The 24940-nt window shown below is 39.0% G+C and overlaps 2 protein-coding genes across 2 annotated transcripts; both read left to right on the top strand.

The window, feature by feature from the left end:
* The first annotated feature begins 1489 nt into the window (after nt 1-1489).
* On the top strand, nt 1490-23213 carry LOC145962863 (protein gooseberry-neuro). The gene is made up of 6 exons (XM_083084262.1): nt 1490-1971; nt 4203-4516; nt 8647-8761; nt 21769-21965; nt 22266-22692; nt 22937-23213. Exons 1-6 carry the CDS (start codon nt 1920-1922, stop codon nt 23155-23157), a joined length of 1326 nt encoding a protein of 441 aa, XP_082940388.1. The 5' UTR covers nt 1490-1919; the 3' UTR covers nt 23158-23213.
* A 622-nt stretch (nt 23214-23835) lies between these two features.
* Nucleotides 23836-24783, top strand: LOC145962864 (uncharacterized). The gene is made up of 2 exons (XM_083084263.1): nt 23836-23962; nt 24284-24783. Exons 1-2 carry the CDS (start codon nt 23924-23926, stop codon nt 24653-24655), a joined length of 411 nt encoding a protein of 136 aa, XP_082940389.1. The 5' UTR covers nt 23836-23923; the 3' UTR covers nt 24656-24783.
* Nucleotides 24784-24940: the final 157 nt, after the last annotated feature.

Raw genomic sequence — 24940 nt, 5'->3', positions numbered from 1 at the left:
ATTTGCAAATTTGCAAAATTTATGATAAAAAAATATTCTTTTATAATCTTTATTAACCGCATGTAGAAACTGATTTCTCGAAACCGCAGGTTATTTAAAATGATTTTTCTAAATTGCATTGGCAAGATCAATCGTAAATCTTCGGTCGGTTCTTCGACCGACGAAACGTAGCGCACAATATTTGCAACCATATACAGTGGATTTTTTTTTTTCGTGACTTGTTCTTTGCAGGGAAAAAAAATATTTCGAGAGAATCCCTCACAGGAGGAAGCGCTTGTTCTGGTGAATTTCACAGGACCCCTGTGGCTTTCACAAGCATCGATTTGCCGGGAATCCGCTACCGTACGGAAAGATTTACAGAAGTATAGGGACACATGTTTTTATGGAGTCTGTTCTTAGTGAAAATTTATCCATAGGGCCATTATACGTTCATTACAATTTTATTTTCGAATAGTTACTCGACCATAAATATTCTGTCTAATATTTCGAGGTGCAATAGGAAACACCGCCGCAAGTTAATTTGTGACAGACTATTGGTAAGCCAAAAAAAATCTCGTATTGTTCAGGCGCAATTGTCGAGTAATACCCCTTACGTCCTGCATGCTGATAATGTTGTATCCATTTATTGCTTTCCGTTTTGTCTTGCCATAATTCATTCCTCTTGAAGGGTGCATCCAGGTTGTTGTGAGAGATAATGAGCGCTCGTCGCTCGTAATGTCCCATAACAACCGGAATGCATCTTTAATGTCTGCATTGTGCATTATTAGATTTTTAGATAATTTTAGATAATTTTTAGATAATTTTCAGATAATTTTTAGATAATTTTTAGATAATTTTATTAAAGTTTATAATTAAAAAGTTGAATATATTAGAGAAAATTGGATATATTTAAAGAAACATATCATGACACAAATTGTGGGAGAAAATAAAAAAATGCAAAAGACTTGCTAAATAATAATTTAAAAAAAATTGCATTTTTTTAAAGATAGCAGCATTTATTCCATTATTTGGTCCACTACCTTAAAGATATTGCAAGTATTATTTTTCATTAATCTGAGAATATTCATATTACTCCACCACTTAGGATTTAAACTCGCATCAAAGGTGACGCGCTTCATCCAAAATTGACTTTACGATCAGCAATCACTTGGCTGATCGTACTACCATCGTTGGTAGTATCAGTGGAGTGGCGATACACGCGATGCAGTCCTCTGAAACGATATACACGGAAATACGTTCCATGGGCGGCCTCATGGGCAGAGCCGCCCATTGTGAGGTATTCGTTTGCCAACCAAGTGGCAGGGCGTATCCAACAGTGGGACCTCGTTGGTATCATGAGTCCCAGCAAGAGACCAGCGAGAGGGTCCCCTTCTACCCTCCGCTTCGTCATCCGGGAGAGAGCCCCCCTCGGTGCTCTCTCTCGAGGGAGAGACACACGAGACACCCGGTACCCCACAGCTGACACGTTATTGCCGCAGTACCCCTCGCAACGAAAGCAACGCGTGCTTGCCGATTCGTTTTCTTGTTTCCCGATTCAGGAACGTGTGCGATCGCGACGTCGCCCCCGTCTTCGAGTGGACACCCCCTGTAAGACCGCGTTTTATTTCTTTCTTTCGTCTCGCAGCCTTCTTCTCTTTCTCTCCCTGTCTCTTTGTTTTTTCTCTCATTTCTCCCTTTGTCCTTTTTGTGTGATCCTACTCGGTCTCTACGTCTCTACGTCTACCTGGAACCACTCTACCTGAGTCTACGCGCGACCGCTTCTCTCTCCGAATCTGGATGCTAGACAAAGAGTCTTTTCCTGTTGAGGCGAGTGGCGAGTGCAAAGGACGCGCGCTTCTCTACGCAAAAGTGGCAAGAGTGAAGTTTCCGGTCAGTGTGTGTCAGTGTCGAATAACGCAACGAGACCCGCGACCGGCGGCATGGATGTTACCAGCGGAATGAGGCCCATCTTCGGTGGATATCCGTTTCAAGGTTGGTTTGTCTCAGTCAAAATTTGCACGCATGATCTCTGAACAATCATCAAACTAGATTAGTAGAATGACAGTTGAACATAGTCATCATAATATCACACACATTTAATGTCCTTTTTCGTTTTTATAAAATTTTCTCAAAAACTAAAAGAGAGATATTTCATAAATATACAAAAATTTCTAATTAAGATTCACAAAAAGATATGGTCCTTATTGCGAGTATAAGATGAAGAATTATAAAAATCCTCTTTAAATCTTTTATTACTTTGACAAACTTAGAAAACAAAGAGAATGTTTTGAAAAGGTTAAGGTAGGAATATTTTATTACGTGCATAAACTTATCAATTTTTTAACTAAATTAATTAAACACACTACGGCAAATTACAATTACGCTGCTCAAATACAATTCGAGGTGATTATAATGCATAAATATTCTAATGGAAATAGTTTTGCGATTTGCATTTCTTAATAGCGATTCTCAGATCTTATCTGCGACGACGTGCGCGCGATAATAACAGCATAAAAGGGTGCATTTGCGGCGAATTACATTGACGTTAATCGTCGCATTTGAAAATCCCATTAGTGCGATTAAATAATTTACGCAACGCTGAGGTCGGTAACAATGTGATCGTTTAATCGTCATGTACTCGGTTATTAAAACGATAATTAAATTCAGTCACGATCGCCATTAACACATATTCGATCGACTGCACCGCCGTGTGATTTTGATAAATCAATCCTGTCCAAAGCGAACGACCCCGTCATAAATTAAATGGTAACGCGCGTTTGTTCTGCGTCTGGCCGCATATTAAACATTCCCCTTCGCTACGTTTTAATTGATATTCATCTTTAATACGAGATCCCTTCGAAGTTGAGCAAGACAAATCTACATTTGATCTTATCGTGCTCTGTATTGGATATGGATATTTATCAATAGGCATGACATAATAATGTTTTGAAGTGTAGAACATGATCACGTGTGTGTGTATGTGCGTGAAACACAATATACTCGCTAAATAGATAATCAACCAGTTCATTAAAACTCAATAGAACGTATATAAAGTACTCTGTGATTAATAACACTGTTTGAGATCTATGCTAATCAATTATAATTCGACAAATGAAAGGGGATTATACCAGACGCTTAATTTGCAAAAATTCGAAAAATTAGCCGAGGAAAATGCATGTCGAAAATTACAATATACATTACAAGATTATTGATACGAATAGATATAATTTAACACAAGTATATAAAAAAGACACTCGTTAATCTTCAAGTTTTTCAAATCTTGATCTCCTTGTCACGTATTCTAGTCATGTGCATACGTTTATTAGAATAAGAAAAAACTTTCAATTAACGTAGGACACATTTCTGGGACGCATTTTACGCACCGCAGGAGAAACGCACGAGTCTGCGAAAGTCGGTGAAATGGGTGTCCCGAGACAAACAGTCAAAAATTAAGCTCGGGGATTCTCGAAAGGGGTCCCTATGGAAGGAAATTACTCGACGACGATGAGACATTCCGTCGCAGCGATTATTATAATTGCCCGTCTCTGTTGTGTGCACTCGGAGCGTCCTTAATGCGTAAACATAGTAATTACGCGTGCAGCACCGCGTGCGCGATTTACCCGGGGCCTGATGATACGGGAGCTAATGTCACGTACGGAAGGGTGGCTAATTCGACTAACGATCCGACTCTATACTCGTTAGTGCTGGAAACGGTGCCTGCCTGGTGCACGCCTCCTCGCGCGCATAACTTCTTCAATTTTACGGCTGTTAGCCGTGTTTTTGGTATCCTCTCCTTGCGCGCGCCGTCCTGTTATCTGATTTCATGTTTGCGCCCCAGTCCGATTCCGCCGCTAATTTCAAGCTCAATCACGCCAATTGCGCTTACAAGACCTTTCGCGAGGCCGCTCTTTCCCTCCCCCGCCCGTTCGCCATCTTCGCCTTCGCGTTTTTCCAACAGGAGTGAGTTAGGATTATTTGGGGAAAATAATCTTGCGATTTTTACCGAAAGAAATAAGACAGAAATTTGGATATGATTAAAAGTTGCCTTAATTTTGTGCGATTCCTAAATAAAATTATAAAAGTATGTATTTTGATATTTCAGATTGCGAGATGTATCTTAAATTAATTTAAACTGTCCGCTTTTATATTTTGCTATTAATAATAATAATCATGATTCTAAATGATTATTAAATTTTTATTAATGTTTGGATTATTTCTTACAGGACAAGGTCGAATGAATCAGCTGGGAGGGGTCTTCATCAACGGGCGACCTCTCCCAAATCACATCCGCCTGAAAATCGTAGAAATGGCCGCCGCTGGAGTTCGTCCTTGCGTCATCTCCAGACAACTCCGCGTCTCACACGGTTGTGTCTCGAAGATCCTGAATCGGTATCAAGAAACTGGATCCATTCGTCCGGGAGTGATCGGTGGTAGCAAACCGCGAGTGGCCACACCGGAAGTCGAGGCGAGGATCGAGGAATTGAAGAGAGACAATCCCGGAATATTCTCCTGGGAAATAAGAGACAAGCTTATGAAGGTAAAAAAATTATTTAATATTATACTTTTTAATTGTTCAAAAAAATAACGCGTTCTAAAAGTCTTGAATTAATAAAACAACGAAACGTAGAAATACAATAATGTGTTGATAATAATTTTCACACAATTTAATATAACTATGAATGTAAGTTACATGTGAAGATGTCAAAAAAATGAAATTTTCAATATAAATTAAATAAGAAAGCTTTGAATATAATTAAAAAATATAATAAAGAAAATTAGTGTAATTTAAAAAAAAATATAATTTTAATGATATCAAAGTAATTATAATTAAAATTTATCACCACAAAGTACATGTGTAAAAAATATTGTTGACACTTGCTACTTTGTTAATTATTTTTCCTTTAAACAAGGATTTTTCGAATTGCATCTTTGAAACTACGATTCATTATTCCGATCATGCGGCCATTTTTCCATCCGCGAAAATCCCGCGAGCCATTGCTCGATCCTTCAATCGAACACGGATGTTTTCTGCGCGGTTACTCTCTATCTCTCTCGGGAATCATACTCAATGAGGCTTTTTAATCTTGTGCACGAGGCGTGCACGAGGCGAACGGCGGGGTACGTGAGCGGCCCGAGGCAACTCGCGTGTCCTTTAATACGTTACTGACCGCCGTCTACACCCACGCCTCATTGGCGTAACACCTCCGTAGCATCTCGATTTTCGAATATATGCACACACACACACACACACACATGTGCGCGAATAAACTTTTCTTCCGTGAATAATTTCTTCCGCATTACCTCCAATCCCGACGTATCCCCCGAGATGTCTTTTTACGATAAAAAAAACATCATCATAGTACATGCAAGGTATTACCGCAAAGAGCCAAGATTAATTACCCAGGTGACGTCGGCGCAAAGTTTAACAAAATATTTAATTACGAGTCTTAGGTGTCTTTGGTGAATTATAGATGTAAGAAAAATACAAAAATGAGAAATTTATGTCATCGAGGTTCCTTAGCAAATTAAATTAGACAGAGATGATTTTTTCGAGTGTCCTCCAAAATCTCGATGTACTTTTTCAAGACACGGGAAATGTGATTAATTCACATCCAAGCTCGGATTGTTTTTATTTGCGTTAATCATCGCGGTAGCACTCGTCTCTCTCAAGGCAACAAAAGTCAAGTTAAGTATCGGATATATCGGGGTATCTGGAATATCTCTACGTGTCTTTCCGCGATAAGATCGACGGCGGTTCTCAAATCGAAACCGTGCGAAATTCCGACGGAGGGAGTTTTGCCTTCCCTCGATGCTGGAACGCCTCCCTTGCCGGGGGGCGATCTCTTCGATAGAGAGATAAATCTCGCTCGAAAGAAACATCACGCGCATCGGCCGCGAAAGCGACAATAAGGAGAAAACGTATCAATCGAAGAGAACGAGTGCGTGCAAAAATACAAGCGGGAGAGATTATAAAAGAACCGGCGAGAAAGGGAGAGGACGAAAGTGAGCGCGGAAGAAGGCGAGACTCGAGTAAAAAAATCACGAGAGCCTGGAAGAACGTTCGCAAAAGAGGACGAAAAAGAAGTATTCGAAATATAAAAGAGAGAGAAATTAGGAAAAGATAGAGCTGGAGATCGTGGAAAGCGAGCGAGAGAAGGCAAAAGAAAGTAGGAGCGAAGGAGAAGCGCCGAAAACACCCTCGAGAGGAAGAGAGTGGGCGACTTCTGAAGCGAGACGGGAGGATGAGAAGAGTAGAGAAGGACGAGAAACGGTTTCGAGAACACGTACGCCGCTGCAGTTGTGGAGGCAGGCCGGTCGTGGACGGCATTAATACGGCATTTAATGTTGGAAGGAGGCGTTCCTGGACCCCGAGGCCCGCAAGGGATATCTCTCCTCGTCGCTCCCGCGGCGGAGTCGCCTCGTCGGGTCCGCGTCCGTCTCTCTCTTTCCTGTCATCGCCCCGGACCCGACGCCTCGGCCACCACCGACAGAAGGATCGTTATTGTTTCTGAGATCGGCGATCCGGCAGATAGCGATCGACACCGACGACCCCCTTTTCCCTTTTTCTTTTTTTCTCCATCACCCTGCCTCGTTCCCTCTCCCTCCCCCCAAAGCCGCCGCTCTCTGTCACGCTCGGGCTCCGCTCTTCCTCCTTTTAAATCTTCGGCAAAGGCAAAAGGCAGTTCTTTCACCTTGGCTCGCGGGATAATGCTCACTCGATCCTTACATCTCCCGCTTTCTTTATTTATCTCGTTCTCTTTAGCGAATCGCCCGTTTGCCACGCACTCGATCGTCGCCGCTGATAACTGATCGATATCAACGCGTGCGTACGTGCGGAGATTTTCGCGGCTTTGCCAGATGATGCTGGTAGGTGCGGCGACGAATGGCGAAACTTTCTTGATACCTGATACGAAATTGCGAGATATGCGGAGAAATCCTGAAACACTAGAACGAACTTATGATCTAACGTATATCTCGTTCAATCTGTTGTATTAGTTAAATGAACTCGACTCAGGTATTCTTGATCTAGATCTTGATATCGCAATTTATTACGAGCCTATTATTAAAGATTGACGTGTAAATGGAACTTTGAGACATTTTCAATCTTAAAGAAACGCGAGTTGAACTTGCTTCTTGCTTTTTCAAAATAAAAAGATGATAATAAATGATTTATGTAAACAAATATTTTTTATTTATAATGACAGTCATGGAAAGCATGAATCATACATCAGCTACTTACTTAGTCCTTGACCGCTATTACATTCCATATGGCATCCTGCGGTATTAGGATGGCTCATCTTGCGGTGACCATCCATCACTAACTATTAACCTCGTTGAAATCGTTGAAACTGTAATTATTACGAAGAGGTTAATGGTCCAACGATTACCATCTGCGATCTGTTGCAAAGCTTTCGTTTCTCATAATGGTCACTTGCGAGTGACTAGTACTACAAGAATCCCGAAGAAAACCATTGCAATTAAGGAAGACTCGTCCTTTACACAACCAGAATAACGGACTTGCGGTCATTGTCCACGTTGAATCGCGAAATGATTTCTCTCTCTTGGAATGCGATAATGAAAAACTGATTAACGATCGCGCAGACATTCACCTATTCATGAAACCTTCATATTATTCAAGATACATGAGATTATTGTATCTTGAACATGACAAATTTTCGTCGTTTAATTTCTGTCTAGATTTCATAATTAATTTATTTCGCACTCATATAATTATAGAGTAGGATTTTATGTGTATAAAAAGAAATATTATAAAAAAAATTGCAGCAACTGAGACGTTTGAAAAAAAATCTCTCATTAATAATAAAAATTTCTCTTTCCAAAATAATTGAATTTACCCTTTCAAATTAATTTTATTTATGATAAGAAACGCAATTTAATTAAATTATTTATTACGTGATATTTCAAATGACCTATTCACTTGTCGGGGATCCAGGATCATCGTCCGTTTACATCATCTACAACTATCTTGACCGCGCAATAAAATCTGAAGGCATGAAAGATCGCTTTCGATTTTCACGATTATCTGCAGGTTTCGTTATCGAACGCCGAGCAACCTGGATTCGCAAAAATATCCTGTTGTGGCGAACGCGTGTAACGGTTCCGGCGCATAATATGTAATAACGTTGAATCTCGACGGCGCAAATATATACGTCGACACACGAGAATAATCGCGCCAAATTGCAGTGCAGTAGTCTGCAGTTGCAAATGCCACTCGGATCGATGGTACATGTAATTCTACGATCAATCAATTCGTATTCGCCGGTATCTAGGAGCAAGGAGGCGAACGCTCCTCGAACCGAGACGGAAATGTGCGAAACTTTGCGTAAACCTAGCAATCACTATCTGAGAAATTGCGAGTATTTCTGTGTGACTTGAATTAATACGGAAACAAAAGGTGAAAAAATGATAGAGGCGAGTGCAATGGGCAGCAATTTTTTATCATTATCCCTTATTATAATATAGCGTCTTAGGAGAATTACATTCTTGAATAAGGAATTTTTAAAAAAATCTTTGGTTCTACCGATGCGTTGAATAATTTTGTTTTAATTCTATTTCTAAAGTGGAGTTGAGGTTGAAATTAATTTCTTGGGCTTAAGGCACATTATGTGCAGTTCGTTGAATTTAATATGAATCTGGTTTGCACAGGAGGGTTTCTCGGATCCGCCAAGTGTCAGTTCTATCAGCAGACTTCTTCGAGGTGGAGGGCGACCAGGGGATGACGGAAAGAAGGATTACACCATCAACGGCATATTAGGTGGCGGTAAGTCTAAATTTTTCCCACGTCCTCAGACTTGCTAAGAACACGCGTTATATGATTACTTTCTGCAGGATAAATTCTGAACGCTAAATCGATATATAAGAGAGCTCTCATCCGATTTGAATATCCCCTCGATCGTTATCGCGAAAACAAAACGAGCGAGCGCCCGAAAGCCGCGTAAAGTTCTCACAGTCGGCCAGTCGAAGGGTTAATTACCCTTTTAGGCTGTCAGCGAGGAAGAAGTTCGCAGCGAGCCCAATGGCAAAGCGCGCCGCGCAATATCAAGAAATATATAATGTAAGAGAAAGATAAAAAAGAGAGAGAGAGAAAGAATTGCGCGCGCGATCCATCGTCTCGAGGGGCATCAAGAGCTTTTAACCTCCGCCGGGCCTGTGGACCTCCGTTTGACGTACGCGGGCGTTATATACGCGGGGCCCTAACTTAAGCGCCTCCGCTTGCCTTCTCGTTGTTAGAGACCAAAGTTAGTCCGAACGATCCCCGGTATCGGGGACCGGCAGGATTTAATCTCCGGTGGGCGTAAGCGGGATTAGCCAGATTGCCCACACGTCCGACAAACGGATTACAAAAGTGTCAATATCTTACAGGACGCGGGATATTTATCCCGCTCCTTTTCATCCCGTCCCGTCGTCTTCCTCCTTCCGAGATTTCCGACGATGGTTTCGCAGAGATGCGTCTCACGTGATTATTTCAAGATATCGGAATAGTCTTCTATAATACTTCTGGATACAAAAAATTGTGTATATTTTTTTTCAGATATAGATTCTTTGGATTCTAATTAATTCTGTATTCATGGCATGTGATTTTCTTATCGTAATTTCAAGCCTCTTGGATTTTATACATAAGAGGAAATTTATTTTATTCTACATAATTAAATTAAATTATGTCTTGTGTGAATAATATAAAGAATTAACTATTATTTAGAATATTATAAAAAAATATAAATTATGAAATTTAAAAATTTAATATTAATAATATCATAACTGAGTTTCGCAGAGATGCGTCTCACGTAACTATTTCGAGATGTCGGAGTAGTCTTCTATAATATTTCTGAATACAAAAAATCGTGTATATTTTTTTTCAGATATAGATTCTTTGGATTCTAATTAATTCTCTATTCATGGCATGTGATTTTCTTATCGTAATTTCAGACCTCTTGGATTTTATACATAATAGGAAATTTATTTTTCTGCATAATTAAATTATTGTCTTGTGTGAATAATATAAAGAATTAACTATTATTTAGAATATTATAAAAAAATATAAATTATGAAATTTAAAAATTTAATATTAATAATATCTTAACTGAGTTTCGCAGAGATGCGTCTCACGTAACTATTTCGAGATGTCGGAGTAGTCTTCTATAATATTTCTGAATACAAAAAATCGTGTATATTTTTTTTCAGATATAGATTCTTTGGATTCTAATTAATTCTGTATTCATGGCATGTGATTTTCTTATCGTAATTTCAGACCTCTTGGATTTTATACATAATAGGAAATTTATTTTTCTGCATAATTAAATTATTGTCTTGTGTGAATAATATAAAGAATTAACTATTATTTAGAATATTATAAAAAAATATAAATTATGAAATTTAAAAATTTAATATTAATAATATCATAACTGAGTTTTGCAGAGGTATGTCTCACGTGATTATTTCGAGATATCGGAGTAGTCTTCTATAATATTTCTGGATACAAAAAATCGTGTATATTTTTTTTTCAGATATAGATTCTTTGAATTCTAATTAATTCTGTATTCATGGCATGTGATTTTCTTATCATAATTTCAGGCCTCGTGGATTTTATACATAATAGGAAATTTATTTTATTCTACATAATTAAATTAAATTATGTCTTGTGTGAATAATATAAAGAATTAACTATTATTTAGAATATTATAAAAAAATATAAATTATGAAATTAAAAAATTTAATATTAATAATATCTTAACTGAGTTTCGCAGAGATGTGTCTCGCGTGATTATTTCAAGATATCGGAGTAGTCTTTTATAATATTTCTAGATACAAAAAATTGTGTATATTTTTTTTCAGATATAGATTCTTTGGATTCTAATTAATTCTGTATTCATAGCACGTGATTTTCTTATCATAATTTCAGGCCTCTTGGATTTTATACATAATAGGAAATTTATTTTATTCTGCATAATTAAATTAAATTGTGTCTTGTGTGAATAATATAAAGAATTAACTATTATTTAGAATATTATAAAAAAATATAAATTATGAAATTAAAAAATTTAATATTAATAATATCACAACTGAGAGATTGTCTCTTTATGAATATTATAATCGTAATAATCCAAGAAGAATTTTATATTAGATATAATTCTGATTACACGAATATACCTGTCACATTGATTTTCCTCGATCCAGATCTCCATGTCACTTTGATAAAATAACTCGATTTTTTTAAGCCAGGTTATTTGTAGGCATACACGATCAGTCAGTTGTTACGAGCGCGAAGCGGGAATCTGTTTTAGTGATTGATACAGGTAGACACGGAGGAATTAGCGGTACAGGTGTCCCAAAGTCTTAAAAAGTCAGACCGGCGAGGACGGTGCCGGGGTCGAGAAAAGATCCTTCGATCGCGGACCATCGAGAATGTGAGGAAAGAGTCGAGAGCCAAGAGGCAAGAGCGGGCTTCAAGGCCCAGAGGCCCCACGAAGGTCCCGCGGAGATCAAACGGACCGCCTGCCACACGTCGACAGTGGTGCTCATTCCCGGTTCCCCCCGTATTCCTCTTTTAATTAATCTAATCGAGAACAAATTGCCTTTATACCGCGCATGCGAATGATCGTGATGTTTAACATTTTGAGGACATTTTGCAAACAATTTGAATCAGGAAATTAAAGTACAATCGGAATACATGAATGGGGGGAGGGAGGGGACGGCAATGAAAATATCGCTCGCTCATAAATAATCAGGAGCACTCGGTAAATTTCGAAAAAAAAAATCATAATTAAGACTCGAGCGCAAATTTCTCCGATGAAAAGGCGCCTCTAAGGAAGTGTTATCGCGCGTCGGGCAAACCGCGAAACCGTCAATTACAGATGCGTATCTCTTTCGGCACGGTTAATTATGCACGACTCCGCGATATGTATAACTGCCGCACGCGCTTCATAATTTTTCCCCCAAAATTACGACGATAGAAATCTCGTCCGCGCTCGCTGCTGAATCTTTGTACGAAAATGAATAATTATTTAACGAGCGGGTACGCATTCGGTCCCATTCACACCGCCGTTTATTCGTCATTAACTGCTTTCGCGGTCAATAAAATTGATTAACGTCGATCGACCGAATTAAAGATCGCCGGCGATGTAATTTGTCCGCGCCGCCGTATCGCTAATGCGAATTTCGAGACAAAAGCGGTCGCCTCTTATAACGCCGTTAAAAATAAATAAACGCCGAAATGGACGCGGCTTTTACGACTTCCTGCCATTACTATCAAACGTGAAGAAACACTTAGAGCGCTATTAAAATATCGCGAATGCCGCCAGAAAGTGGACTTTCCACGGAAATTCATCAACTAAAGCAATTCATAACAGACTTAATATTCAGAAATATGAGAAAAGAGGAGATTAATTTTAACATGTGTACAAATTATGATTAATTATTTTTTTCAATTTATACCTAATATAATGAAAATTCAGAATATTAATCAAACCACAAAGATTTTATTATTTCATTTTTACCTTTTATGCTAAAACATAAATTCTTAACGACTTCAGTAAAAGTCTCGCTGGTGAAATTAAACCGCCAATTAAAACTGATCGCTTCCGATTTACTTTATCTCGCTTTCCACGAGACCCAGATAAGGCAGGAAAAATTATGATCACGGTCGGGGACGCCGCGTGCGATGGAATAACTTACGGACTTGGTTTATTCGCGCGCGCGGAATAGGAAGCGAGGGCAATCGTGATAGGGAGCACCTCTGAACGGATATACTCGTACTATGGCGGAGGTGTCGGTCGGGTATAGGTGTCGGCAGGCGAGCAGGAATGACACGTAGCCTGTGGCTTTCTTATTCCTTCTTATTCCGTTCCTTTGGCTTCGGCCGCCGACGAGGGATTAGCCTAATGGGTCCTGCCTACCCCTCCGCACTACCCCCTCCTCTTCCTCCCCCCGTCCCTCGCTGCACACGTATATAATATGTATATCTATCCCGATTCCTCTCCCGTAGCACTTCTATCTCCTTCTCTCTCTCTCGGATCTCGTCTCTGCGGCCGGAGCGGATCAAGAGAGTATCCGCGCGATGAACAACGCCGCTAAGTGATTCACAATCAGGTTTATTGATTGTATCGACGATCGATGATCGCTTTCGGTCGAAAGAAAGAGAGAGAGAGAGGAATACTGTTTTAAATGTTGCAGCGTACACCTCGCGAGAGATCTCTTTTCTTACGACTTGTCGATTTGCTTGCACGATTCGCAATCAAATTTGCAGATTGCATCGATATTCACATTGTTCGGCCATCGTGAGTTGCTCGATGCGCTATTATCAAGCCGCGCGCAAAGAGTCAATAAGATTGCTCGAAACCGCGATAATATCGGAGTGGATCCTTAATACATTGAAAACGATGTGTAAGCTACTTTGCTTTACTTCACGGTTGAATGGAATCTTTTCGGCAACGAAAAGAAAGATATGCATTCACACGTGAGATGACATAAAATCTTAAAATATTTGAAAAAAAATGTGTTTCTTAAAATATTCTTACATATTAGTTTATAAAAAAATACGCGATCCGATTCTTTACAGTATTATATTAGTCTGGGGAGAAAGATTTTTGCAGAAACAGGATTATACATCCCTTTAATTTATTCATAACTTTATCAACGTCACATCGAGCGAGAGTACTTTGTTGCTTCTCGCTGTCGGTTCGTAATCCTCATCTCCGAAGAGTCGCTTTCGAGAGTCGACACATCGACGCAATGAAGAATGCAAAAGAAGTCGGTGAGCGATTACACGGGCGAAAAAAGGAAGGCAAGGACGCGAGAAAGGGAGCAGAGGGCTGGCTGTCGGGGCTGATATCAAAGTGTGTATCTAATGCGTTGCACGAATCGGGCTCTGCAAGCAGTATGAAGTATGGATACGATCCTTGTCACGCGAGCGTATAATCCTCCGAGAGCGATACATACTCGTATAGACCTGTAAGACGTGTGTCTTTACAGATGCGGCCTTACCTCCGGATTGAATTAAAAGGCGTCCGAAGATTATACGAGATAATCCTTTTGGATTGATTGATAATTACTTACCTTTACATTTTACGCAAGTTATCGTTATATTTTTCAAAGGAAATTTTACGATAAAAGGAATTTAAATTTTATAAGATTTCGATTTATGTGAAAATATATTTTGCGCGTAAAATAATTATTATGAATTATTTTCATACAATTTATGTCATTTTTTATTTTAAATCTTTCATAAGATGTAAATGAGTACAATTTACAGTAAAACGGATGTTTAGATATTGATTATTCTAATTTCTAAGATAAAATTTCTCGGCCAGTAGCAAATCTCAAGTAAATTATATCGTTACTTTAATTTCTTACATCGTTTATAAATATTCTTCTGGCTTACCCTTTATCTTCAATCACGTTGGTTCACAACTCGTCGGAGTCTTTCATTAAGTCTCGATTTAATCAGGTACACTTAAGAATCGATGCTCGCGCGCGTGTTGTAAAAGAAATGTTAATTACGCGGCAATATCGCTTGACAATCAACCGATTGTTCTACAAAGGTACTTTGTATCAGGACATTTTTGCAAAGGCATGGTTCTGCACTTTGGAATAAATACGTTCTTGAATATTGCCTCTTGCCTTGTGAAAAAGAGCAAAATAAAATGTTTATATTTTTCAAATATGTTGTAAAAAATAGATGTTGCAATTTTATTTATGATAAATTATCTGTAATAAAAAATAATGACAAATAATAATATATACAATTATATCGAGTAATATTAAAAAATGTAAATAATATTAAGAAAAGGAGATAATATTTTTAAAAGATCAAATCAAACTGCTTGATTTTTAACAGGGCAACTTAACAATGAAACACATGAAAGACACCATCATATTGTACTTTCGAAGAATGCGTCAAATTTCCACAAATCTGGAAGCTATCGATATGAGCCAGGAAAATTAGCGGCACGTTTGTGCTTTTCCTAAAAAAACCACCGGCAGTTCAGGCCACTAATGGGCGTGGTTGTCCGTTTCATCTTGAAACATAGTTAACCACCTTGTAATTTTGGTGGTCGAACAGGTCAGAATTGACCATGACGCTGTCAACGTTCCCTGGAAATCTATCACGAACAGAGAAAGCTATCCGAATTCTCAATCGTTAAAATATAATCGACAATATCTTTAATTTAGATAATTGTTCTATACATTGTTTAATATAAATATTAAACACACAGGAAGAGAGAGAGAATCTTTTACGAATATATATTCTCTTCTAGAGAAATAAATATATATTTCTCTAGGAAGAACTTGACGAGTGCATAATAATTCTCAGAGTCATAATCGAGAAGCGATTGTTTGTGGAGAAAAGAAGGGAACTCTCCGGCAAATAGAAGAAGACTCTGCACCGTCATCACAACTGCCCTTACACGGACCACCAACGACGTCGACCGGCGAGATCGTGCCTGAGGAGTACCTAACATCGCCTAATTGTAGCGGCTCATCATGTATCCGGCGAAAATTCTGTCGTCGAGATCGACCACCAACTTGCCTACCGACTACCGGTCTCCCATCCCTCTTCCTTCCTGAGCTCGTATACGCATACACGGGCGTTGACAGGCAGACAGACCGTGCTCTCGGATGTCAACCGCTTCGAGGCTCATTGTTGGCGTTTTGAGGACATTTGTTACCATTTAGGGGGACCTCACACACGCATCTAGCGGACCCCCATGAGCGACGGGAGTGGAAAGGTGGAGAATCGGGAGGGCCTGGTTAGATTTATAGCTTACGAAGGTGCGGCACCTTTTCCGCTATTCAGCGGCCGATTCGACACGCGGAAAGCGGAAAGGGAGGGCGCAGGAAAGCGACGGCGATCTACATGCGCGACAACGGATGCTGCTTGCGGCCCTGTAACCGTTGTCTGCGTCTCCGATTCCTACACAGACTCTCGGAGCTTCGGAAGGACATCAGGCCCACCGAATGTTCATTATATGCTTTCAAATATCCTGGTGAAAATACCCAACTTTGGACCTCTCTTGCTTTGAGGGAAAAGGGAAAAGGATCTTCATGATTGAAAAAACAAACTTACATCCTAAATGAGCGTGTGAATCGTAGAGATTAATTAATTAAGCTCACACGCCTCGATTGTATTTCTTCTAACATTCTCATAATATGAATGGCGCGTTTGTAAAAGAGGAGTAACTTGTATGCATTACTATGTCATAACGTACGTTATTATCTCCCAACGTTCTCCGAGAAGCCTAATGCACCGACATTAGCCTTCACACCGTTAACAATAATGGTACCGACAATGAGTTACTTTACTGCATTTACGGTAATCTCGCTCGGTGAGGTAAACGTGTTAATCGTGTAAAATGACTCGTACGCTATACATCATGGATTCTCGCGTACATCCGACGAGACGCGTGTGTACGCACGCGTGTAGGAACGTACACGCAGCAGGGATGCTGACCGGCACATTTCTGGATGACGTTGCTACGAATGAGATATTTGCTCTCGACACCGCGGGACCGCCCGCTCCCTCTCCCACCCCTCTCCCCGTAATTGATTACACGCGTCTTTTCACGCGGTCTATTCACGGCCCGATCGGCCGCTTTTCATCATCGAGGGACCGATATTGATTGTGCCTATCAACGAATCAACCTGATGATCCCGAAACGCGCGCCTCGAGCGACAACATCACCCTGAAAGTGTAACTCATTCCGGCGTCGGAACATTTGTCGCTTGTCGACGCGTTGGCTCCCGTCGGTTTTACATCCTCCGATCGCTGAATGAAGGTGAAACGCAATGAAATATACAAGTAAGATACCGATGTGTTTGTCGTAAAAGAAGGTAATTTGTGTTGACTGAAACTTAACGCTTGAACGTTCACCGAAAAACTCCCGTTGCAGCGATTTCAACGCGAGGCGAGAGAGATCGTCCGTCAAGATTCAAGCGAGGAGTCTGACGGAGAGATACGCGCGGCTTAATTGCACCCTCGGCGTAATTGACATTTCCAGGCGCTAACAGGGCGACCGCGCGCGATAAAACAATGGCTCTCTCTGGCCGGGGCGATAATCTATAAAGCGTTTCATCGAGTGTGCCCGCCTCCCTGTCTCGAGAGCACGTTCGTTCTCTCATTACAAGTCCAACATATGGGCGCCTAAACGATCGCGCGCACATGCACACGTATAATATATACCCCGATCTCTCTGCCCCCTGCGCGCCTCGTGCGCTCTCGGCCACGGCCGCTCTTTTTCTTCCTCTCTTCCGGCCGGCGAAGAAGCGGGACGAGGTGAGTCGGACGGCGATCCCGTGGATCGAAGGGAGAGAGCCCTCTGAGAGAGGACCGCCGATGTCAGAGGCCGCGCGAAGGAATGCTGACTCGCCGAACACCACCGCCCTGCCTCTCGAACGTCCCCTCGGCCACGAGAGAAACACACCTGGTCGTTCTCGACGCACTACCTCACCCCCGCCCTCCCCCCGCCGCTTCGCCCACACCGCGGAAAAAAAGATCGTCCGAACGAGCCAATAATGATAATTGATAATTAGTGGCACTGATATCTTCGGCGAACGAGGGGCTCGTGCTCCAAAGTGTCAAGATGCTAGAAAAAAAACGTAAATATTAGTTAATTGACATATCTCCTTTCTAATTTTCTTTTGTCTTATTTAATATTTTAAATGTATGTAATTATTAGGAAATAAATAATTATAAAGTTGTAATTCTGGAAATGTTATATTTTATATGTTTAAATGTTTGGGTAAAGATATGTAGATATCTAGGTAAGAAAATTCCTAACAAGTCCTTAACGTGTTTTCTATTCTTCTGTATTTTCTTTGGCAATGCAGAAAAAAGAAACAGTAGGTTATTAACTTGAGAATGCTAACTTAAGATTGCAAGAGGGAACCATTGTATGTCAAGGACTGCATAGACAAAAAGTTTTGTTTGCAAATCTTCCTATTATTATGTTGAAAAATGTCTTTTGAAAAATCCACTTTATACATGTAAAGTAATTTGTTTGCGCACCCATTTCACTCTAGTCATTCTTAACATCTTCTGTAACGGTTTACCTTTATTTCTTGAAAGGAGTAGCGCGTATGCATTTTAATCGCGCGGTGCGTACTTAGAAAAAACTAGATAAAGGTAGTGAAATGACCTTTTTTCCGAGGAGACTGTCGAACGGTGGAGGACCTCCTTTGGCGGCGTCTTTGGCGGCTCGTCCGCGTTCCTCGTATGACAAACGGAAGAATGGGAGAATAGCCCGGAGACAAGTTGCATCTACAGACAGTAAAGGTGGCGGAGCCCAGGTTTAAATTCTCGTCACCGTCCTCGTACACAGGTGGCGAGAAGTAGAAGAGCGAGGGAAAATATGATGGTGAATGTCAAAAGATGTCCATCGTTTTTGCATAATACACTTGAAGCAGCACAATGATCGGGAAGAACGTTTCATCCGTCATCAATGTCGACTCTTCGTGGTCTCCTGTATCACTCATATAATCGACATCGATCCAGGAATTATACTTGTATTTAAAAAGAGCGAAACACATGTTTCCTTGAGATTTCAAAATAATTCAAAATCACCTTTTATCGATATTTCAAATTCTGCATTTGAAATGGAGCAATTTTTAGAGACTTTTATGAAATGTATATTGAAACCAAATAACCAAGAACTTAATAATAAGCATTATATATTGCGAAAGAAATTACTTTTGTCAATTAATGTCACTGTCGCGCAAAGTCAATAGATGTGCCGAAAAGCACCGCGTCTTTTGTCTATTTCTGAATGTCAGTCGTTATTTAAGTTAGACGCCGGCGTGTCCGCCCCCATATGCACGGAAGGCACGTTACGTTTTGACAAATGTAACGTCGCACAATAAGTAGAATGGACTCGAGTTCAAAGGACGGCCGCTGAGAATTCTTGTACGTTCGAAAGCCACAATCTCTCTCTCGCCGCTGTTAGTTTCATTTCCCGCCGGGCAAAGTGAAAACCGCACGAAAAGAGGCATCGTTTATTGTCCACCGGCATGAGATTCGGGACAGGTTCTACTGTAAAAGGAAAATAGCAGCTTCTTTTGAGAAGATGTAAAAATTCGCCAATCTTGCTTTGCGCAAATCTAATATAATTTTTACAGCACAACCAAAATTTTGGACTCAGTGATGCTTTAGCCTATTTAAAGGTCGATTAAATTAGTCATTTCTTGTATTAAGAAAAACGTACTATTAGGTACAAGTCAATATCAAAACTGAATCCATTAAATGTGCCGCTCAGTTTTTACTCTTGTTAAGGAACTTGATTATCGGATTTTTCAGGATTCCAGTTGTCATATAAATTTTCATATAGTTCTTACAATAATCTCTACAGACCCGGGGGGATGCTTATGTTTGGATCCGATGCATGAGAAGGAAATGTGGGCGATTTCGATCGAACTCGTGCGACGCGAACGAGAAATTAACTGAGCGGCGGGCCGGCGTAAGAAATAGAATTACTGTCGTCACCGTTTAATTCCGCATCGCGAAATCGACGATAGCGCGCTGGCACAGGTAGGCAAATAAAAGAGCGACCTAATCCCCGTTTGTTGGGCCAGGATGGATTCTCCGGCGTCACAACAAGCCACTCATGCTCTCGATATATACTCCCGTGTGCATTCGACCAGCGATAGAGCTGCGAACAAGAGAGAGATTCAATATTATTATTTCGAAACACAGATGGAAGACGGAAGAAGAGACGAAGCTAAGAATGGCTGGAAAAGCACGATGTTCGACTTTGATCCGGACAATAGTCCGCGAGAACGCTCGATTGAACGATAATATGGGCCTAATATTGGACAATGAGAAAGAGAGAGAATCGACTTAGGGGCAAATATTTAGCGAAGGTATAGCTCGGTCAGTTTCTTCTATCGATGGCTTTTCTTTGCCGCGTATATACGTGTTTTTTTTCTCTAGTTGCGAGGAAAATGGACGCACGAGCTGCTGGTTCTCTCAACCAAATAGGTATCAATGGCACGGATAGAGATATTGCATAGAAATGTTTTCGAAACGAAGCGCTGAATGCGAGGATATTAAGAAGTCCGAAGAGGATCTAATGTTAAGCATCGAACGGTTGAGCGACGATGAAATGAAGAGATCCTTGCAATCTGACTGGTTACGATATTGTCCTCTGCAGACTGAGTTTTCTTCTGAAAAATAAATTTCAAGAGATAAAGATTAATCTTAATAAAGGAAACCAATATATTATACAAAATAAAGAAATGTGCTCCAATAAATTTCTAAAAGAGAGAAATTAATTCCCCAAAAAATAGCAAAGTACTTTAGGCACAAAAAAATATAAAATTTCGATTTAAAGAGAAAAATAAGATCGACAGATAATGGAATGCACATCTATAGAGTTGGTCTCTTCATTAAGATCTTAATTACTTTAGACAATATCCTGGGTACGTGTAATTTCCATAACGGATTAATAGGAGAGGCTTTTATAAAGGGTATTGGAAATCATCATCATCGACGATAAAATTTTACAAGTACAACCGATGACGATGAAAGGCAGTCGATCATAAAACGTATCAATCCTATGAATACGCAACAAGATGGCGGTGAACCATTGGAGGTGACCATTGCTTGCCTTTTACGAGGACTTTATGGATACTTTAATGACTGACGGCGTATGTAGCGTGTGTACGCAGAAAACATGAAGCCGTTTCGTGCAAGCAAATATAATGAACGAACTTTAAATCAGGACTAAACATCGAAAATTTTTATGCTTATACAACATATGTTGATGTATAAATAGATGGAGATTTATACACTTATTACATTATTAATCCTTAATTTATAAATTTAATTTGCGAAAAAATATAAAGTATCCGTAAAATATAATAAAGTACTCTGGTAAATATAATTAATCATTCTATTTTGTATTATAAATTATGAAAATAAATCCGTGACGATATGCTAGGATTTTCTTTGAAATATTAGGTGAAACGTCTTGATTTCAATCATAGGAAACAATTAAGCCGTAAGAAATATGATGACTGTGCGCAATAGCCATCGCCGCATACACACATTGTACACATGATGATCATCGTCTCATCAATATCCCATTCAGAGAAAGAGGCCCGCTCATCAGCGCGACGACGAGCCGAATGATAGTGCGACTTTTTCGACGATTTATTAATTAGCAGTGATGGCTGTTTTAATATAAATTAATAATCGTTACGAAACTTAAGCCATCGTTATACATCATGCTGTCGTTTTAATAGCGCAAAATTTTTACCAAAAACATGCTTATAATTTGCGGATTAATCGTGAAAGACATTCCACTTGGCACGTCGTCATCGATAATGCTTGTTTACGTTAAAGCAGGAATAAATTAGGAAAAAACTTTTGACGCAAGCAGTCTACAAAATTTCTCATAATGATTTTTAAGAATTATATTGATTCACCGCAAATTTCTCTCTCTTTCTCTCTGTGTCTTAAGTTTTTATAATAAATTTAAATTTAAAATAGATATACGTAAAATAAACTGTAACACAATGTATTAAAAAGCATATGTTATATATTCGATATAATTTCTTAAACGTATTATGCTAATAAGTCATTTATCTATAAATTTAGAATCGTATAAATTAAAATAATATTAATTACATTTGACAGATATTTATATCGTAATCTCTCGGAGTGATTAATTAATTTAAAAGAAATCCAGATAAATTATCTGGATATCTTTTTCTAATTTATTTATCGCTTTTTCCCAATTTTTTAAATATAACGAGTGTCGTTTTTATGGTCGTCTTCAGGTCGTTGCGGAGATGACTCCGACACGGAGAGCGAGCCGGGCATTCCACTGAAGCGAAAGCAACGTAGAAGCAGAACGACGTTCACCGGTGAACAGCTCGAACAATTGGAAACTGCCTTCCAGCGAGCTCAATATCCAGACGTTTACGCCAGAGAAGAATTAGCCCAGAGGACCGGACTGACGGAAGCGAGAATTCAGGTACATCTCGCATTAATTATGGCAATATTAATCTCAAAAGAATATTATATTTTTATCGATGTTGTAAAGAATATACTTGAGCGCTCGTCTTGTCAAAAAAGTGCGAATATATTTACTCGACTAAAACTTCATGCATTATTCATGCAACGCTAATTATATGCACGATTCGAAGCCTGAAAAGAGAGAGGTTCGCGTAAAAATTCGAGATAATATATAAAATTGTGCGAGCGCTTCTTTATCGCGATTATCGCCCATCGAGCCGATCCCATCGCAAGGCACCGTCCGCCTTCGCTGCTTCAGGTGTGGTTCAGTAATCGCAGGGCGCGCCTCCGCAAACACACCGGTAGCATAGCTCATTCGGTGGCCGGTCTGCCGCTGACACCGTGCCAATACGCCGCGGCCAGCCACGAGCTTGCCCAGATACCGCAGGTACCGCAGATGCCGGGCGGGATACCGCAGGTACCCACGACGTTGCATCACAGCCCGACGACGTTGCACCAGGCGCCTGGAGTGCACCAAGTGCCCGGTACCGCTGTCGCTCAAATGGCGACCACGATGGCCCAGGTGCCCACCACGATGAGCAGCGCTCTTCAAGGACACGCGGTCGCCATTTCCGGCCATCTTGGCTCGCTTCCGGCGCACGCCGCCTCCATGCAACTCGCACAGGTGTCGACGATGCAGCCACCGGCCGCGCATGCCGCGCCGACGTCGCTTTCGCACAACAGCGGTATGTATTTTATAATTCTCGAGATTTTTCCCGAGTTCTAGAAGATATTTCAAGATTGTATTTTCAGTCTTTAGATATTTCTAGGAATTTATTTGTTATATGTATCGTAGATCTCTTCGTTTCTTTGATGTATCAATAAAGTAATCTTGAATTTGAAATATTAAAGTGGAATACAGGTAGACAATTTATTCAAAATGTTTGAAACTTTACTAAGATCTCTATCGGGATCTGTATTTGTTTTCAGGTAGTACCGATTGGTCCAGGACGCAGTTTGGCTGGGGACAGTTTAATCATTTTCAGAGTGGTGAGTACGGCTCGAGTCACGCTGGTCATCAACATGGATCTCAAAATACTCAATCCTCAAGTACCACGAATACCGCAACGCCAGATTGGTACGATCAAGGCTACGATTACGTTCCACACTCTCAACTTAATTATCATCGTAGCGTAGGTGGAATATTTTAGCCGATCAATTATTGTACAGAAATTAATTGTAAAAGAAAGACGTTAAAGATGTTAATATTTCCAATGTATATAATTGTACACACAATGTATATAATTATTATATTGTATATATATAATATATTATTAATCTATGATTTTTTGTATATTTTTGTACATTTTCCCATCTGAAAGATATTGCAATGCTTGAATTAGCATACAATATTATGATTAGTTTCTAAATCACAGAAAGATTTTTTTATTTTGATTGATTTGTTTTTTTTTAACATCAGAAATGCTTAATTATCTTTCTTTAAAAGGAAAATTTAGAGCAAGATTTGAGATATATTTATAATTTCACATTTATAATTTCATTACATTTTATGAAAATCGAACATCGAGAAATGTTGTATATCAGATACATTAGAAAATAATTTTTCTCACATTTAATTATACTTTTTAATATAATTTTTTATCAAAATAAAACCAAAATATTATCTGAATATTGCGATAAGTTTTAATTAATCTTTCGTCAAAATTCCATTAAAAAATCTATCAAATAAATAGCGATACATATTCAAGTACATCTGAATGATTCTTGAAACGTGTTTTCAAATAAATTTATTTATTGCTAGCTAATATCTCTTCTCTGAGTCACAAACATATTTATACGTGTCACATATTTGTCTCTGTAAGTATCAGTACAATTTTAAGAAATCGCGTCTAGATTTAAAAGAAACCAGTCAAGGAAACGATCGAGTTCTTTAAAATTCAGCGAATTTACATCAAAATGAATAGACGGCGAGGTATACAATTGGCGATCTTTTTGGTAAATATCTCTAACGTGTGGCACTATAAATAATATATAAGAATATTTAAAAATATGTTTATAGCTAGAAATTTTTCATGTACAAATAAATAATTGACACATTCGATTAAGACATATTTTCACTTTTTAAGAAAGATATAATTTTTTTATACATTCTTTTGTATTAATTAAAATATACTTAATTTGTTTCATCAAGCTCAATGTATTTAGATATTTAAAAACTTTCGATCAATTTTCATTTAAAAAAAGTGAAGTGGAGAATCTACAAAAATCTTACTATATATTTTTAAATTATCATCTACATTATCGTGCGTATTTTAGGCGATTATCTTCAGCTGCAAAGGCAAGAATTTAAGTACCGAGCCATTTACGTTGATCATCAATAATTCTGGAAATCCCAATCGCAATAATAATGTCACAAATAGTAACAATGATGTGAATGGTAATTTAATAAACGGGAATAACAATGGAAAGAATTCCAATTCAGATAATGTTGCCAACGATGAATCCGCTGCGTCTTTATTAATTATTAATAATTCTGAAAATAACAATAATAACAGTACATCGAACAGCGACGATGATGTCAACGGTAATCTTGTGAATGGCAACAATAACAATAATGATAGCAGCAACAACCAAGTGTCAAACGATAATGATAGAGTCGATAATGTCAAAAAAATGACGATGTGGTAACTGAAAACGACAATAGCAATAATAATAATTCCGGTAATATAAATTCTAATAAATCAGAACCGATAATCAAGAATCCGATAAAATATAACAGAAAACCATTACGTATTATTATTGACTGGATAATAAACATAAACAACTAATTTACTGTAACATATAAAAATGATAATAATTAATAATTTATGTATATTAAAATTAATTGGTGTCATTAAATAAAATTACATATTGCATACTAACAATAAGATATGTATTGATATTGATACTGTTTAGATATGCTATACTGTTTGG

This window comes from Camponotus vicinus, unplaced genomic scaffold (assembly GCF_025532165.1).
Source record: "Camponotus vicinus isolate PSW18456_S1 unplaced genomic scaffold, iyCamVici1.0 SCAF_12, whole genome shotgun sequence".
In the NCBI taxonomy this organism is placed as follows: Eukaryota; Metazoa; Arthropoda; class Insecta; order Hymenoptera; family Formicidae; genus Camponotus; species Camponotus vicinus.
The sequence above is the reverse complement of the archived record's forward strand: the minus strand, read 5'-3'. Positions and strand labels throughout refer to the sequence as shown.